Source organism: Macrobrachium rosenbergii, chromosome 54 (assembly GCF_040412425.1).
Source record: "Macrobrachium rosenbergii isolate ZJJX-2024 chromosome 54, ASM4041242v1, whole genome shotgun sequence".
Lineage (NCBI taxonomy): Eukaryota > Metazoa > Arthropoda > Malacostraca > Decapoda > Palaemonidae > Macrobrachium > Macrobrachium rosenbergii.
Genome location: NC_089794.1, coordinates 43,449,866 through 43,466,078, shown reverse-complemented (window position 1 = coordinate 43,466,078; position 16,213 = coordinate 43,449,866). Strand labels below are relative to the sequence as shown.

Genomic DNA, 16,213 nt, shown 5'->3' with positions numbered 1-16,213 from the left:
GAAAGAAATGAAAGGATAAACAACAACGACGTAAATGGAACCTCTGGCAACAGAGGAAGTTCTTCTGGCAACCAGGTATACAACCCAATCGATGGGGGTCAGGTACTTGGAGGTCATCATCCAGCAACTGACCACCACAATGACAGTAACCAGCAACCAGAGACTGGAGCTACAGAGGCAAATCAGAAGAAGAAATGGACAAGAGAAGAAATTAAGGAAATATGGAGATGCTACATCAGAAGCAACCTGACAGAAAGAGGTCAACATCTGGAATGAGAGAAATAACACCCTTCAAACAGAACAGAGGCTGGCAGACCAAGTAAGGAACAAAAGAAAAAAAGAACAGGCTCTCCACAACAGACAGAGAGAACTGGAAAGAGAAATAACACCCAGCAACGAAGGACAAGAAGACGAACTAAGAGACAATTACACAGAAACGACAGGAATGATGAGCTACCAAACAACGAAACACGAGGAAACGCCAAAGATGTAACAGAGAGGTCGGAATGGGTGGAAAAGATCAGACAATGGATGAAGCCAGATACAGAAAGAACAAAGCTCCCCTCCATGAAAGCCTACAACACAAAGAAACTAAGGGAAAAAACAAGTGAAGTTAATGAAATAATGAGACTAATCCACACCACCAGTATCACAGAAACAAATAACCTGGCATATGCAGGAGCAAGACTAGTAGTAGAACTCATGGGGATACAAACACCAACACCACCATCACAACCAACCCAACAGAAACCAAAACAGAAATGCCTTGGAAAAGGCACCTGGAAAAACAAATCATGGCAATGAGATCTGACTTGAGTAAATTGAAAGAGATGGTAGAAAAGAGGCTAAGAAGGAAGAAAACAAGAGAGGAACTGAATGAGAAACACAAAGTACAGGAGTAGGGATTAAACAACACAACAGAAGATATAAAACAGAGGCTTAAAGCCAAAGCACATAAGATCTAACGGTACATGAAAAGGAATAAAGGATACCAACAGAACAAACTCTTCGGAACCAACAAGAAAAACTATACAGCCAACTAAGAGTGGGGAAGACATCCACCAGAAATTCCTGAAGCTGAAACAAGTAAGAGACACTGGGAAAACATACAGAGCAATCAGGTATCACACAACAAACATGCAACATGGCTCCAGGAAATCAAGGCAGAAGAAATGGGGAGAATAAAACAAAGATTCACAGAGATCACGACAGACACAGTAAGACACCAACTAAAGAAAATGCCCAACTGGAAAGCCCCAGGTCCCGATGAAGTCCATGGATACTGGCTCAAAAACTTCAAGGCCCTACACCCATGAATAGCAGAACAACTCCTGCATTGTATCACAAGCCATCATGCGCCCAAATGGATGACCACAGGGAGAACATCCTTAGTGCAGAAAGACAAGAACAAGGGAAATATAGCAAGTAACTACATACCTATCACCTGCCTTCCAATAATATCGAAATCACAAACAGGTATCATCAGTGAAAGGCTATAAAACTACCCAGAGGATACAAAAGACCAGCTCCTAATAGACAAAATGGTAATGAAGAATAGTAAGAGAATGAGAATCAACCTAGGCATGGCATTGGATAGACTACAAGAAAGCCTTTGACATGATACTGCACACGTGGCTAACAGAATGTCTGAAAATATATGGGGCAGAGGAAAACACCACCAGCTTCCTTAAAAGTACAATGCGCAACTGGAATACAGTACTTACAAGCTCTGGGATAAGACTAGAAGAGGTTAACATCAGGAGAGGGATCTTTCAAGGTGACTCACTGTCCCCACTACTCTTTGTAGTAGCCATGATTCCCATGACAAAAGTACTGCAAAAGATGGATGCTGGGCACCAAGTCAAGAAAGGAGGCATCAAAATTAACCATCTGATGTTCATGGACGACATCAAAATGTATGGTACGAGCATCAAGGAAATAGACACGCTAATCCAAACTGTAAGGATTGTATCTGGGGACATCAGGATGGAGTTTGGAATAGAAAAATGCACCTTGGTCAACATACAATAAGGCAAAGTAACAAGGACTGAAGGGATAAAGCTACCAGATGGAAATAGCACCAAACATATAGATGAGATACGATACAAATACTTGGGAGTAATAGAAGGAGAGGATATAAAACACCAAGAGATGAAGGACACTATCAGGAAAGAATATATGCAGAGACTTAAGGCAATACTCAAGTCAAAACTCAATGCCGGAAACATGACGAAAGCCATAAACACATGGGCAGTACCAGTAATCAGATACAGCGCTGGAGCAGTGGAGTGGACAAAGGCTGAACTCCGCAGCACACCAGAAAACTAGAAAACACATGACAATACACAAAGCACTACACCCAAGAGCAAATACACACAATCTATATATAACACGAAAGGAAGGGGGGAGAGGCTACTAAGCATAGAGGACTGCATCAACATCGAGAGCAGAGCACTAGGGTAATATCTGAAAACCAGTGAAGATGAGTGGCTTAGGAGTGCATGGGAAGAACGACTGATAAAAGTAGACGAAGACCCAAAAATATACAGAGAAAGGAGAATGAAAAACAGAACAGAGGAATGGCACAAAAAACCAATGGACAGACAGTACATGATACAACAAAAGAACTGGCCAGCAATAAAACATGGCAATGACTACAGAGAGGAGAACTCAAGAAGAAAACAGAGGCACAAGATCAGCCCCTAAGAACCAGATATGTTCAAAGAACAATAGATGGAAATAACATCTCACCCATATGCAGGAAGTGTAATACGAAAGACGAGACCATAAACCACATAGCAAGCGAATGTCCGGCGCTTGTACAAAACCAGTACAAAAAGAGGCATGATTCAGTAGCAAAAGCCTTCCACTGGAGCCTGTGCAAGAAACACCAGCCAGCTTGCAGCAATAAGTGGTACGAACACCAACCTGAGCGAATGATAGAAAACGATCAGGCAAAGATCCTCTGGGACTATGGTATTAGAACAGATAGGGTGATACGTGTCAATAGACCAGACGTGACGTTGATTGACAAAATCAAGAAGAAAGTAACACTCATTGATGTGGTAATACTATGGGACACCAGAGTAGATGATAAAGAAAGAAAAAACTGATAAGTATCAAGACCTGAAAATCAAAATAAGGACATGGAATATGCCAGTGGAAATTGTACCCATAATCATAGGAACACTACGCATAATCCCAAGATCCCTGAAAAGGAATCTGGAAAAACTAGATGCTGAAGTAACTCCAGGACTCATGCAGAAAAGTCTGCTACTAGAAACAGCGCACATAATGAGAAAAGTGATGGACTTCTGAGGAGGCAGGATGCAACCTGGAACCCCACACTATAAAAACCACCCAGTCGAATAGGATGGCTGTGACAGACCAAAAAAAAAAATAATAATAATAATAATGCAGTAACTAAAAAAAATTTGGAGTAGACATACACCTAAAATATAATAAAAAAAAAATATCCATTCACATCTTTATATCAGCAATGCAAGTCAACATCCTACTAAAATACATTTTAGTAGATTCTACTCATAATATTATTAAACTCATAAGCCACTTACCTTGATGGGTATCCAGCAGCACTAATCCTAACAGTTTCTAAGACACCACAAGCTCTCAGTTGCTGGATAGCCCTCGTTGGATCAAAAGTAAAAGCCATCTTATCATCATTAGGCTTGATGCACCTCACATAGTGAGGAGTAGTACTATTCAGTGTAGCCATGAGCAGGCTCAGAGATTCGCGAAACTGGGACCCGACCTATGAGTAAGAGAAGAGCTTGATCAAATCCTAACATCTTGTCAACAATGCTTCAACAGTTTTTTTAGGCTAAAGTATCAGTTAACCTTACTGACAAAAAAAAAAAAACCATGATCTATGAATATTAAATTTCACCTATCACTCCAAACCATAACTGAAACTGTTTTCCACACAAAAACATTGAAATTACAAATAACAAAAACCTCTTTATTTATCTAAAACAATGCATAACCTCCAATAATAAAACATATTTACTTAAGTATAATGAAATTATCAAGGGAACTGGAATTATTTTTTAGAAAAACTTACACTCTTCCTCATATCTTTCGACTTGGCCGGACCTGCTGGCATGACTTTCACTTTGGTCTGAGCACCTTTAGCCTTCTCGGTAAAGAGAGCTCGTACTAATGGATACTGTAAAGTTTAAAATACAACTTGTTAACAACCCTACAATGCACATCAAAAATAGACAGCACAATTCACACAGTATACATATGATACAGGTACAGGCAGTCCCCGGTTAACGGGGGGCTCGGTTAATGACGATCCGGTTTTATGGCACTTGTCTAGCAACGAAAATCAGCAATTTTCGGAGCTGAAAATCGCCGATTTCCGCTTACCGGCGCCGATAATTGGGTATTGGCAGCAATACATCGTAACAGAGGTGCCAATAACCGAAAATCAGCACTTTTCGGCGCCGATAAGCCTGAAAAAGCGCCGGAAATCGCCGATTTTCAGTTAGTGGCGGTTTTCAGTTATCATCACACCCCCAGAACAGAACCCCCGCTGATAACCGAGGACTGCCTGTATACTGATTATAAAGCAGTGCACTGGCAACATTATGATTTTACGGCTATTATCTACCAACACTTCAGTAACACGAACCTGCTATTTTCTATTCATGTTGTCTCTGTTTTTATATTAAGGTCAATGTTATCATCCTTTTCATCCATATCTTTAAATAATGTTTACATCAGCATATAAGTCAACTGCACACTCAAGCCCCATAAAGACTCAATAGGATACTACTGCTCATGCCCAGACCCCATATGACACCTCACCTACTCTTCATCCCTTAGTATGACTTGTTAGAGTAAACATTTTCACTATATGCTCTCCCAGGATAATGCTGAGTATATTTTTTCACCACAGTGGCATCAAGTTTCCAAATTAAGCACATTATGCCCTATTCATTCTGTGTGCAATTTTAGTTTCATTAAATGTCTGTTTGTACAAATTTTATCTTTATATTCAAGAACTAATTTTATGCCTGAACCTGTAGGCTTACTATGAGTATGCTTGGAATTTTCAGTTTTCAAAATACATCACTTTTGTGATTACTGTACTGGTGAATTTTACAGCTTCACCATTTTTGCTCTCATATCTGGCCTAGGACAGGCTGGATGAGTTTCCATTTCAATTCATGAGGTAATTCCAATCTAGCCATGTGCCTGTAGCTTTAACTTGTGCCCTTATTTTCACAGTGAACAGCTACCTTCTGTTATCCATTTGCCTTCTTCTAGTTTTGACAACAATTTCACATTTTCAATTCACATACAGGTAGTCCCTGGTTATCGGCAATCCGGTTTTGCCGCTCTTGTCTAGCAACAAAAATTGGCGATTTTCGGTGCTGAAAATCTCTGATTTCTGCTTATCAGCATCAATTATTGGGTACTGGCGCCAATACATACCTAACAGAGGCGCTGATAAGCGCCAAAAGTCGCTGATTTTCGGTTATCAGCGATTTTTGATTAGTCACACTGTTGGAATGGAACCCCTGCCGATAACCAGGGACTGCCTGCACTTGCTATTTTTCATGTGAGGGCCAATGCTGTCTGTTTACCAAGCTCAACACACTTGCTATGGTTTGCCAAGGCAGGCTTATAGTTTTTTTATGCTTTCCCCTAATAACCCTGATAGAATCCTGTGCCCATCTTCAGGGGAACGCCAGTGTTCAATCTTAGCTGACACACTAGACATGCCATCACTGGACAATAAATCAGCAGTTCCTGTTTATGCAAAAGAGATCCTAAGAGCACCATACCCCAAAGTCTGCCAAGGATAGTTCTTTAGACCCCTCTGTCACCAGTTGTATCTCTGAAACTCCTTCTCAAGCCTGTTCTGCTGAGGAATGAGCTCCTTCAGATAACTCTTCAGTTATGGCTATGTCTCGTTCAACTTACGAAGTTGTGGAGATGTTCTATGGACAAGAAAAAGAAAAGGTAAAAAAGCTCTTCTGCTTATGCTAACTCCTCAGCCTTAGAAGATCTGCCTCCTCATATCACTGCCAAGACTGCAAATTGTTTATTAACCCTTAGTGGACGGATTGAGCTTCAGTGTGAAGTAAAACAGGTTTGGGGAGGTGGACGGATTGAGCTTGAGTGTGAAGCAGAATTATGCACCACTGTTATGGTAATAATGATTCGAAACAAAGGTGCCAATACTTCTATATGCTATAAATTCACTAATAGCAACTTTTATACAGACGTGAGAGTTAGTTAGGCCAGTATCAGTAATGCTTGTGACTTCAAGGGGGAAAGTACTGCATCTCTCTCTCTCACATGAGTGTTTTTTGTAAATTTGCTTGTAAATATACAAAGGGGTTGCTGTTGTTTTTTGTTTTTGTCTTTTACGATAGTATGTCGGTTGTAAATGTAATTTTACAAAGAAAATTGCAAAGAAATATTAGAAAAAGCATGTAAAAGTAAAAAAAGTTACTGAATCTTCCTTCTCGTAAATTTACATGAATATTTTACACCAAATATGCAAAAATTTGTTACTGCTTTTATTTCTTATCTGTTTTGATATTGTGTGAGCAGTAATAATAATTTTACAAAATCCCAAAAACTTATTTATTAGAAAAAACATATAAGTTAGTAAAATTTATGACTGTCTTGTAAATGAGGCCCCACAAGGGGTTGTAAATAGTCATTTTCAACTTCTCCTGGAAGGTAGGGAAAATTTTTTTGAATTTTTTTTATTTATACAGTGTGAATTTACGTATCATTCTCTTTCCATTGATGTGATTTTTTTTTTATTTTGCCGACCTCAAAGTTTCCCTGGTCTGGGGTGCTGCACATTGATAAATTATGCCATCCCTTAAGGGTTAATATTCCAATACCACCAAGATTTGTCAGATCATTCTTATAGATAAAACTCTCAATAAAAATTAAGTGCAACAAAAGTGCTGCCAAAACCCAGGTTGCACTGACAACTACTGTATAGCTTTACATTGAAAATTTAGGAGGTTTCCTGAGTACGGAAGCCATTTAATACACGTCTTTCAATGGTGAAAAAAGGATCCTTGAGTCATTGTATAGTCGTGTTTGCCAAGTTGATGGAAAGAACTGGATTTTCTCCACTGATTTTCACCAAGACTGGATGTTTTTGTTTTCACAAATCCCAGACATACCAGCAAAAATCTTGCCTTAGCAAAATTATTTCAGGTTCAGAAGCTTTTTTGTTCACATACTGATCAGTGATATTTCAAAATTTTCAGTAAGTACCTTACATGAACTCTGTTAATTTATAATAAATAACAATTTTGCACTTTGTTAACCCTTAAACGCTTAATGGACGTACCATACGTCGACTAAAATTGTCTGTCGTATGCCAAGTGGACGTAGCATACATCGACTGAAAATGCTTTTTTTAAATATTCGCGGAAAAATAATTATAGGCCTAGTTTGCGGATGATTTCAAATCACGCGCCTTGAGGGATGCTTGGAGTTCACGGATCCAGCTGTTGTTTTGTTTCTAAGCGTCACCCAGACGCGCATGCGCGAATTCCCTCCTTCTCGCACCAGATAGCATCAGCGTCGGACCTTGCGGGAGCGATTTTTTGACGCAATCGTGTTTTGCAGAACTTTGGCGAGTGTTTGGTTGTTCGTGCTGCAACAGGACGTTTGCAGAGATGTCACAAAGCCGTCAGGACCGTGAAAGGCGCATACTGCCTGTCGGTAGTGAGCGTGTGAGGCGAGTTTTAGACTGGGATGCTGGAGAAGGACCCAGCAGCCAAAGTGACCCAGCTTCTCAGCGCCGTGTTGTTCGCCCACGTGTGACCTATGGCGACCAAGGACCACATCCCGTGCCTTTTACGACCCCTAGGAAGCATCGGGGTGTCCTGAGGGGCATCCGAAAACATTTGGGAGGCCTCCAACAAAAGGACATAGACGAATACTTGTCGGAGCTCGATCGAGAGCAGGTGGGAAGTCCTGATTTCGGTGGCAGCTGGTCATCCAGCGATGAGGACATCACGCCTGATGTCAGTGATGACGAGTATTTGCCCCCAATGTCCGTACGGGATCCACAGGAGGAAAGTGAATTAGAATTTAGTGGTTTTAGTGCATATGAGGGAGAGTCTGAGTTGGAGGAGGAGGATGCCCCGATTGTGGCTGGTGGGGACGAGACCAAAAGTGATGGCGAAAGTGAAGGAGACGGCCCAGCTGGGAGTGTGGGAGTGCGAAGACGTGCCCGTGCGCGTGCGCGAGCGCAGACCCGCAGAAGGTCGCAACGTCACGGCAGCTTGGGTGAAGGCCGTTCGTCCGAAAGTGATGAGGGGTGGTTGGAGGACCCCACCCCACCTAACATGCACCCATTCACGGCAGTACCTGGACTGACCGTCCCTGTGCCTCTCACTACACTGGGATTCATTCAGCTTTTCCTGACGCGGAAATGCTGGAATTCCTTGTTGCGGAGACGGCAGATTATGCTCGGTACTGCCGTGAGGAACTGCAGACGACGTTGTCGACGCTGGCGGGCTGCAACCTCACGGACATGGCGCATTTTTTGGGGCTCCACATTTTTTTTGGAATGATGCCTGCTGCCGACGTCAGGCAATATTGGAGGTGGAATTTTTTTTAAGTACGCCCAATGTGCCCGGCATTATGCCCTGTGATAGTTTCCTGGCGATGGACAGGTATTTCAACGCCTTCAACCGAAGGGCTATACCCCGGAATAACCCCGACCGCCTCATCTTAGTCCGCCCAGTGTTGGAGTTCATTCGTGAACGGTGCCAGACTCTCATGGTTCTTTCCAAGAACCTTTCTTTGGATGAGGGTATGGTGCCATACAAAGGGCGTCTAAGTATAAAAGTGTACAACCCCAAGAAGCCAAAGAAATATGGTGTAAAGTTATTTTTCATTACGGAAGCCAACACTGGATACATCGTGGACTTCTTGGTGTATTCTGGGGTCTTCTCCACGCTGCGTGACACTGTCTTCGGTCTTGTGAATCGTTTCTGTAACCAGGGATACCACCTGTTTATGGATAATTATTATAACTCGGTATCCCTGGCCCAGGAACTGTATGAAGCAGGTGTGCACGTCAGTGGTACCCTTCGGTTGGTGCATGGGGCCCCGAATGTCCTCAAGAGGTTTGCTAGCCACCCGCAACATCTGGCAAGAGGAGAGACAGAGTGGCGGCGGAAGGGAGATGTCTTCGTCATCTGTTGGAAGGGGGTCCGACTCACCCATGATTACGACGAGTCATGAGCCCATCCAAGAAGAGGTCATTCAGCGGAAGAAGACACGTCGGCAGGGCCGAGTTACATATGAGGAGTTTCGTGTCCAGCGCCTTACTGTCATCGGGCATTACAACAGGCACATGGGAGGTTGATCTCTTTGATCAACTCATCCAGTATTATCCCTTCGCCAGGAGAACCAGGAGGTGGACACAGAAGCTCGTCAAATACCTCCTTCAGTTGGCCCTCCAGAATGCCTACATCCTTTACTGTGGGTATAATTCAGACGCTCGGAGGTTGACCCACATCCAGTTTCTTGAGGTGGCTGGGAATGCCCTCATAAACTTCAACCCAGAGGAGTGGCCTTCCAACGCCGCCCCCCTGCCCCGAGCTCCAGCTCTGCCCCAAGAGGAAAGGGCAGATGTCGCTAGGTGGGCCAACCTCAGAATTCCTGATCCTGCCGACGCCGCCCCTGCTGCCGCCAACCTTGATGATGCCGCCGCCTTTGAAGATGCCGCCGCCCTGGATGATGCCGCCGCCCCTGGTGATGCTGCCGCCCTCCCTCGCATTCCAGTGTCCCGTAGGGTAGTCGACCCTGTGTGTTGGCTGCAGCCAGGAGATCACACACTGGAGTTCATAGAAGGGCGCAAACAGAAACGGTGCCGGGTGTGCCATATGAATGGCAGAAGGAGAGACAGCCGGTACGTCTGTCGCACCTGCAATGTAGCACTTTGCAGGTTCGAGGAGTGTAACCACAAGTACCAAACTGTGGTTATATACTGGAGTGCGCCTACCCGAGCGACACCGGAGGGCGCAGCGAGCCGCCGAAGTGCGGCCCATCAGCAGTAAGGGCGCGTGTCTCCCTCCTCCGCTTGTGCCTCGTCATGTCGGGAGGAAAAAATGCAAGACTCTTCAATGGAGGAGGGAGAAAACAAGAACAGAACGAAGAGTCAGGATTACGAGTGAGTATTCTGCATTGAATTTATTTTTAGTTTTATATTTATTACAAGTTTTTATATATCTGTATTCATTGGTGTTTTGTATATTATTTCGTTTTATGCAAAAACAAAGTTTTTCACAACCATTCCTTTTAGTTATGTATTCGTAGCAAAGTAAAAAACAATATAATATTATATATGTGTGTATGTATGAATGTGTGTGTGTATATATATATATATATATATATATATATATATATATATATATATATATATATATATATATATATATATATATATATATATATATATATATATATATATATATTTATATATATATATATATTTATATATATATATATATATTTATATATATATATATATAATATATATATATATATTTATATATATATATATATATATATATATATATATTTATATATATATATATATATATATATATATATATATATATATATATATATATATATATATATATATATATATATATATATATATATATATATATATATATATATATATATATATATATATATATATATATATATATATATATATATATATATATATATATATATATATATATATATATATATATATGTATATATATATATATATATATATATATATATATATATATATATATATGTATGTATATATATATATATATATATATATATATATATATATATATATATATATATATATATATATATATATATATATACATATACATATACATATACATATATATATATATATATATATATATATATATATATATATATATATATATATATATATATATATATATATATATATATATATGTATATATATATATATATGTATATATATGTATATATATGTATGTATATATATATATATATATATATATATATATATATATATATATATATATATATATATATATATATATATATATATATATATATATATATATATATATATATATATATATATATATATATATATATATATATATATATATATATATATATATATATATATATATATATATATATATATATATATATATATATATATATATATATATATATATGTATATATATATATATATATATATATATATATATATATTTTATTCAGTTATTGTTACATGTTTATATATATTATCACCTTCAAAGTATTCTCCATTTGAATAATATATTATCAGATATATTTATATACTGTTAAATAATTCTGGAACTCTTGTATATTATGGCTATTTAATGACTATATATATTTTCTTATATAACCTCTTCATATATATATATATATATATATATTTCTTCTTTTTCTTTTAACGTGCTTTTATTCCCATTTTTGTATGGGGTAACAAAAAGAAGTCTTCTTTTTTGACTTTTTGATTTGGCTTTGGGGTGGGTAGACCTGTGGTCTCCATTCTTGGCTGCCCTGCCTGACACTCGGCAGTGTGACCCTGGTGCATTGTCATGTATCATACCAGACCCAACACCTTTTCTTCCCAGCAGCGTGGAGGGTGTTATCACGACAATGCGCTGAGGCATTTCTGACCAAGAATGGCATGACTCAGACGTGTGAGATGTTTGTTATGTTTTTCCCCAGGTGTTGTAGTGGCTTGTTTTGTGTGTGTATTTAGTCTGTAAAAACCATTTGCTTTTTAAGCCAAACCTATCCAAGAGTTGATTGCATATATAATCCCGGATGTCTACACGATAGCAAAGTGTCTTGCCTCTCTGAAATCAGCCGAATATTGGATTGAAAGACTGTAAACAGACCTCTACTGAATAAGAAGCTGCTGCTGTCATATGTAGCATGTATATAGCTATTATATATATATATATATATATATATATATATATATATATATATATATATATATATATATATATATATATATATATATATATATATATATATATATATATATTTATATATCTTTTTGGGTATAAAAATATATTCTAGTGATATTCAACCCTTTACAGTACCTTCATTTTACAAAATGGAAAGTCTCTAGCACAATATTTCGATTTTTGGTGAATTTTTAAAAAACTTTTTATTCGCTATATATACTGAAAATCCTAGCATTTCTTGAGTCACCTTATGTAATTTTTTCTTGTATTATATATATTCGTTACATAAAGTGTTATACATCAAAATGTATATTTCATATAGAATACAACAAAAAAATAAATCATTCTTTTAGCTCTTCACAGTTTTGTAATATTTTCATTTAAATCACGTAACTGACAAAATTTAACTATCGTCAATATGATATATATGTATATATAAAATACATTCTAGTAACACTCAATCATTTACCTTTATTCTGCAACAAACGGAAAGTCTCTAGCACAATATTTTGATTTTTGGTGAATTTTGAAAAACTTTTTCCTATATCCAAGCGTATGGATATGAAAATATGGCAGTTCTTGAGTCAACTTGCGTAATTTTTATATTTTATATTATTCGTTACATAGTGTTATACATCAAAATGTGTGCAATTTCATATATATACAACAAAAATAAATCATTCTTTTTTAGCTCTTCACAGTTTTGTAATATTTTCATTTAAATCATGGTAACTGATAAAATTTTAACATTCGGTCAACTTTGACTCGATAAATGCTCGAAAAAACGCAACCGTATAGGCCAAAATTCTTACATTCTAGTAACAATCAATCATTTACCTTTATTCTGCAACAAACGGAAAGTCTCTAGCACAATATTTCGATTTTTGGTGAAATTTTGAAAAAAAATTTTTCCTTCGCTCCGCATATATCCGCTGAAAATCCTGTCATTTCTTGAGTCAACTTGCCGTAATTTTTTTATATTTTATATTATTATTACATAAAGTGTTATACATCAAAATGTGTGCAATTTCATGTAGAATACAACAAAAAATAAATCATTCTTTTAGCTCTTCACAGTTTTGTAATATTTTCATTTAAATCACGGTAACTGACAAAATTTTAACATTCGGTCAACTTTGACTTTCGACGAAAATGCTCGAAAAAAATCTAACCGTAGGCCAAAATTTTACATTCTAGTAACAATCAATCATTTACCTTTATTCTGCAACAAACGGAAAGTCTCTAGCACAATATTTCGATTTTTGGTGAAATTTTTAAAAAACTTTTTCCTTCGCTCCGCATTAATGGACTCCGCTGAAAATCCTGTCATTTCTTGAGTCAACTTTCCATAATTTTTTCGCCATTTTATATTATTCGTTACATAAAGTGTTATACATCAAAATGTGCGCAATTTCATGTAGAATACAACAAAAAATAAATCATTCTTTTTAGCTCTTCACAGTTTTGTAATATTTTCATTTAAATCACGGTAACTGACAAAATTTTAACATTCGGTCAACTTTGACTCGACCGAAATGCTCGAAAAACGCAACCGTAGGCCAAAATTCTTACATTCTAGTAACAATCAATCATTTACCTTTATTCTGCAACAAACGGAAAGTCTCTAGCACAATATTTCGATTTTTATTGAAATTTTGAAAAAACTTTTTCCTTCGCTCCGCGCGCGCGGACTCCGCTGAAAATCCTAGCATTTCTTGAGTCAACTTGCCGTAATTTTTTAGCTGTTTTATATTATTCGTTACATAAAGTGTTATACATCAAAATGTGCGCAATTTCATGTAGAATACAACAAAAAATAAATCATTCTTTTAGCTCTTCACAGTTTTGTAATATTTTCATTTAAATCACGGTAACTGACAAAATTTTAACATTAGGTCAACTTTGACTCGACCGAAATGCTCGAAAAACGCAACCGTAGGCCAAAATTCTCACATTCTAGTAACAATCAATCATTTACCTTTATTCTGCAACAAACGGAAAGTCTCTAGCACAATATTTCGATTTTTGGTGAATTTTTTAAAAAACTTTTTCCTTCGCTCCGCGCACGCGGACTCCGCTGAAAATCCTGTCATTTCTTGAGTCAACTTGTCGTAATTTTTTCGCCATTTTATATTATTCGTTACATAAAGTGTTATACATGAAAATGTGTGCAATTTCATGTAGAATACAACAAAAAATAAATCATTCTTTTAGCTCTTCACAGTTTTGAAATATTTTCATATAAATAACGATAAATAGAGAAAAATCAACCTTTGGTCAACTTTAACTCGATCGAAATGGTTAAAAAATGCAACTGTAAGCTAAAAAACTTACAGTCTAGTAATATTCAATCAATTTCCTTCATTTTGAAACAATTGGAAAGTCTCTAGCACAATATTTCGATTTTTGGTGAATTTTTGAAAAAAACTTTTTTTTACGTCCGCGCGTTACGAATTCATGCATCATTTTGTGATAATATTTTCTCTGTGTTGCTTTAATCGTTTTACAATCTGTTATATACCAAAATCATCGCAATTTAGTGTAAAATACAGCTAAAAAAAATTAACTCATTAGCTTTAACCGTTTTGCTTACAGCACGATTTGTATACAATTATATACAAGTTTTTTTTTTTTTTTTTTTCATATATTCCAATATTTATATATGATAATGATATTTTTTTCATTTCTGATGATTGCATACTAAACTTCAGGCAATGAGAAAAAAGCAGCCAAAATGAACTACTAATCTTAAAAACTAAGCGCTGTGATTTTTGAAAAAATTTTTTTCCGCTTCGCGCTACCTCTCGGAGGCCGCCGGCATACGGGAGACGTTTTTGTAAATAGGGCTTCGGCGTTAAAGGGTTAATGTGCAAAGTCTCTCCACTCCCTTCTGCCATGAATTCCCATCTGGTCCAGTTCTTCATTTTTTCCCTTTCTCCATGATTCTGCCTTTTACTTTTCATCCATTCCCTTTGGTCTCTACTCAATTAGCTGCCTAGTTTCTTTAACTTTTTTTCATTGCAAAATCCCACTGAAGAACAAGCCTTTCAAGTATGCATTATGAGTTTGGGTATATGACAGTCTCAAAAATAATAATAATAACAATAACAATAACCTGGGCCATCCATCTAGTCTTCACGCTAGTTCCAGACCTACATCACAATATTAGAGACCTCTGTCTAATCAAAGTTACATATATCAATCAGAAACACCAATAATAACACCACCAAATAATAATAATAATAATAATAATAATAATAATAATAATAATAATAATAATAATAATAATAATAATAATAATAATAATGATGATGATGGTGTCTTACCTGACTAGACTTGAGAATATTTACACACTCCTCAGAGACTGTGTCTCTATTTTTCTCTAAAAATCCAGCACATTCATAGCCTACTTTGTCAGCAAAATGTGCAATAACAAAAGATGTATTGGAAAGTCTTGGCTTGCTAAAATGGTCCCATTTTTTGCACTTATCATACAACTTTTCAACCCATGATTGATCTGACCCTTTGGGCATCTGGAATTGAGAGAAAGACAAATATTTACTTTATACTGTTGTAAAAGGCATTAATAAGCAATAAACCATTAAATCCAGTTATTTCAAAACTGCTTTGTATATCACATGCCACTATGACAGTTACAACAAACAAACATTCAAGCTATACTTACTCTACATTCTTCATCAAGTAGATCAAGTATGCCTAACTTGCTTTCAATAAGATCAATGCAAGGCTGATTGTCATAGAAGTTAATAAATTCCCACTCAATCTGCTCCTTTACATATTCTTCCTGTTCCAGTTTGAACACATGCTGTAAAAGTCAATGAATAAAGTAAATGTTACAAAAAAGATGAGTAACACAGTCGAGGGTAATAAAAGATGAATTACTGCTAAAATAAAACACAATTTTGTTAACACTATAATTCCTTAATTAAATACTAAAGGCCTTTCATTTACTTTTCTTCATAACCTAAAGCGATTTCTTAAAACTGTATTATAAAGTAAAACTGACATGATGCTTCATGATGGACCAGCTTTATGAATAAAAAAACTGGTATGCATGCTTAAAATTCTGTATCATAACATAAGGTGTAACTATTTAGCAAAACAGATTTTTTATGCAAAACAGAGTTTTTATGAGCTTAATTTTAT

General features: G+C 36.8%; 1 protein-coding gene across 13 annotated transcripts in view; it reads right to left on the bottom strand.

Annotated features, from left to right (window-relative positions):
* The window catches only part of didum (dilute class unconventional myosin), a 323,000-nt gene that overhangs the window by 171,624 nt on the left and 135,163 nt on the right, over nucleotides 1–16,213 (bottom strand). For all 13 annotated transcript variants that reach the window (XM_067098124.1, XM_067098121.1, XM_067098117.1 and 10 more), the window contains 4 exons: nucleotides 15,732–15,872; nucleotides 15,373–15,579; nucleotides 4,082–4,186; nucleotides 3,576–3,772 (listed from right to left, as the gene is read on the bottom strand). In XM_067098124.1, coding sequence (XP_066954225.1) covers nucleotides 3,576–3,772; nucleotides 4,082–4,186; nucleotides 15,373–15,579; nucleotides 15,732–15,872 — 650 coding nt within the window. The remainder of the gene's footprint in view (nucleotides 1–3,575; nucleotides 3,773–4,081; nucleotides 4,187–15,372; nucleotides 15,580–15,731; nucleotides 15,873–16,213) is intronic.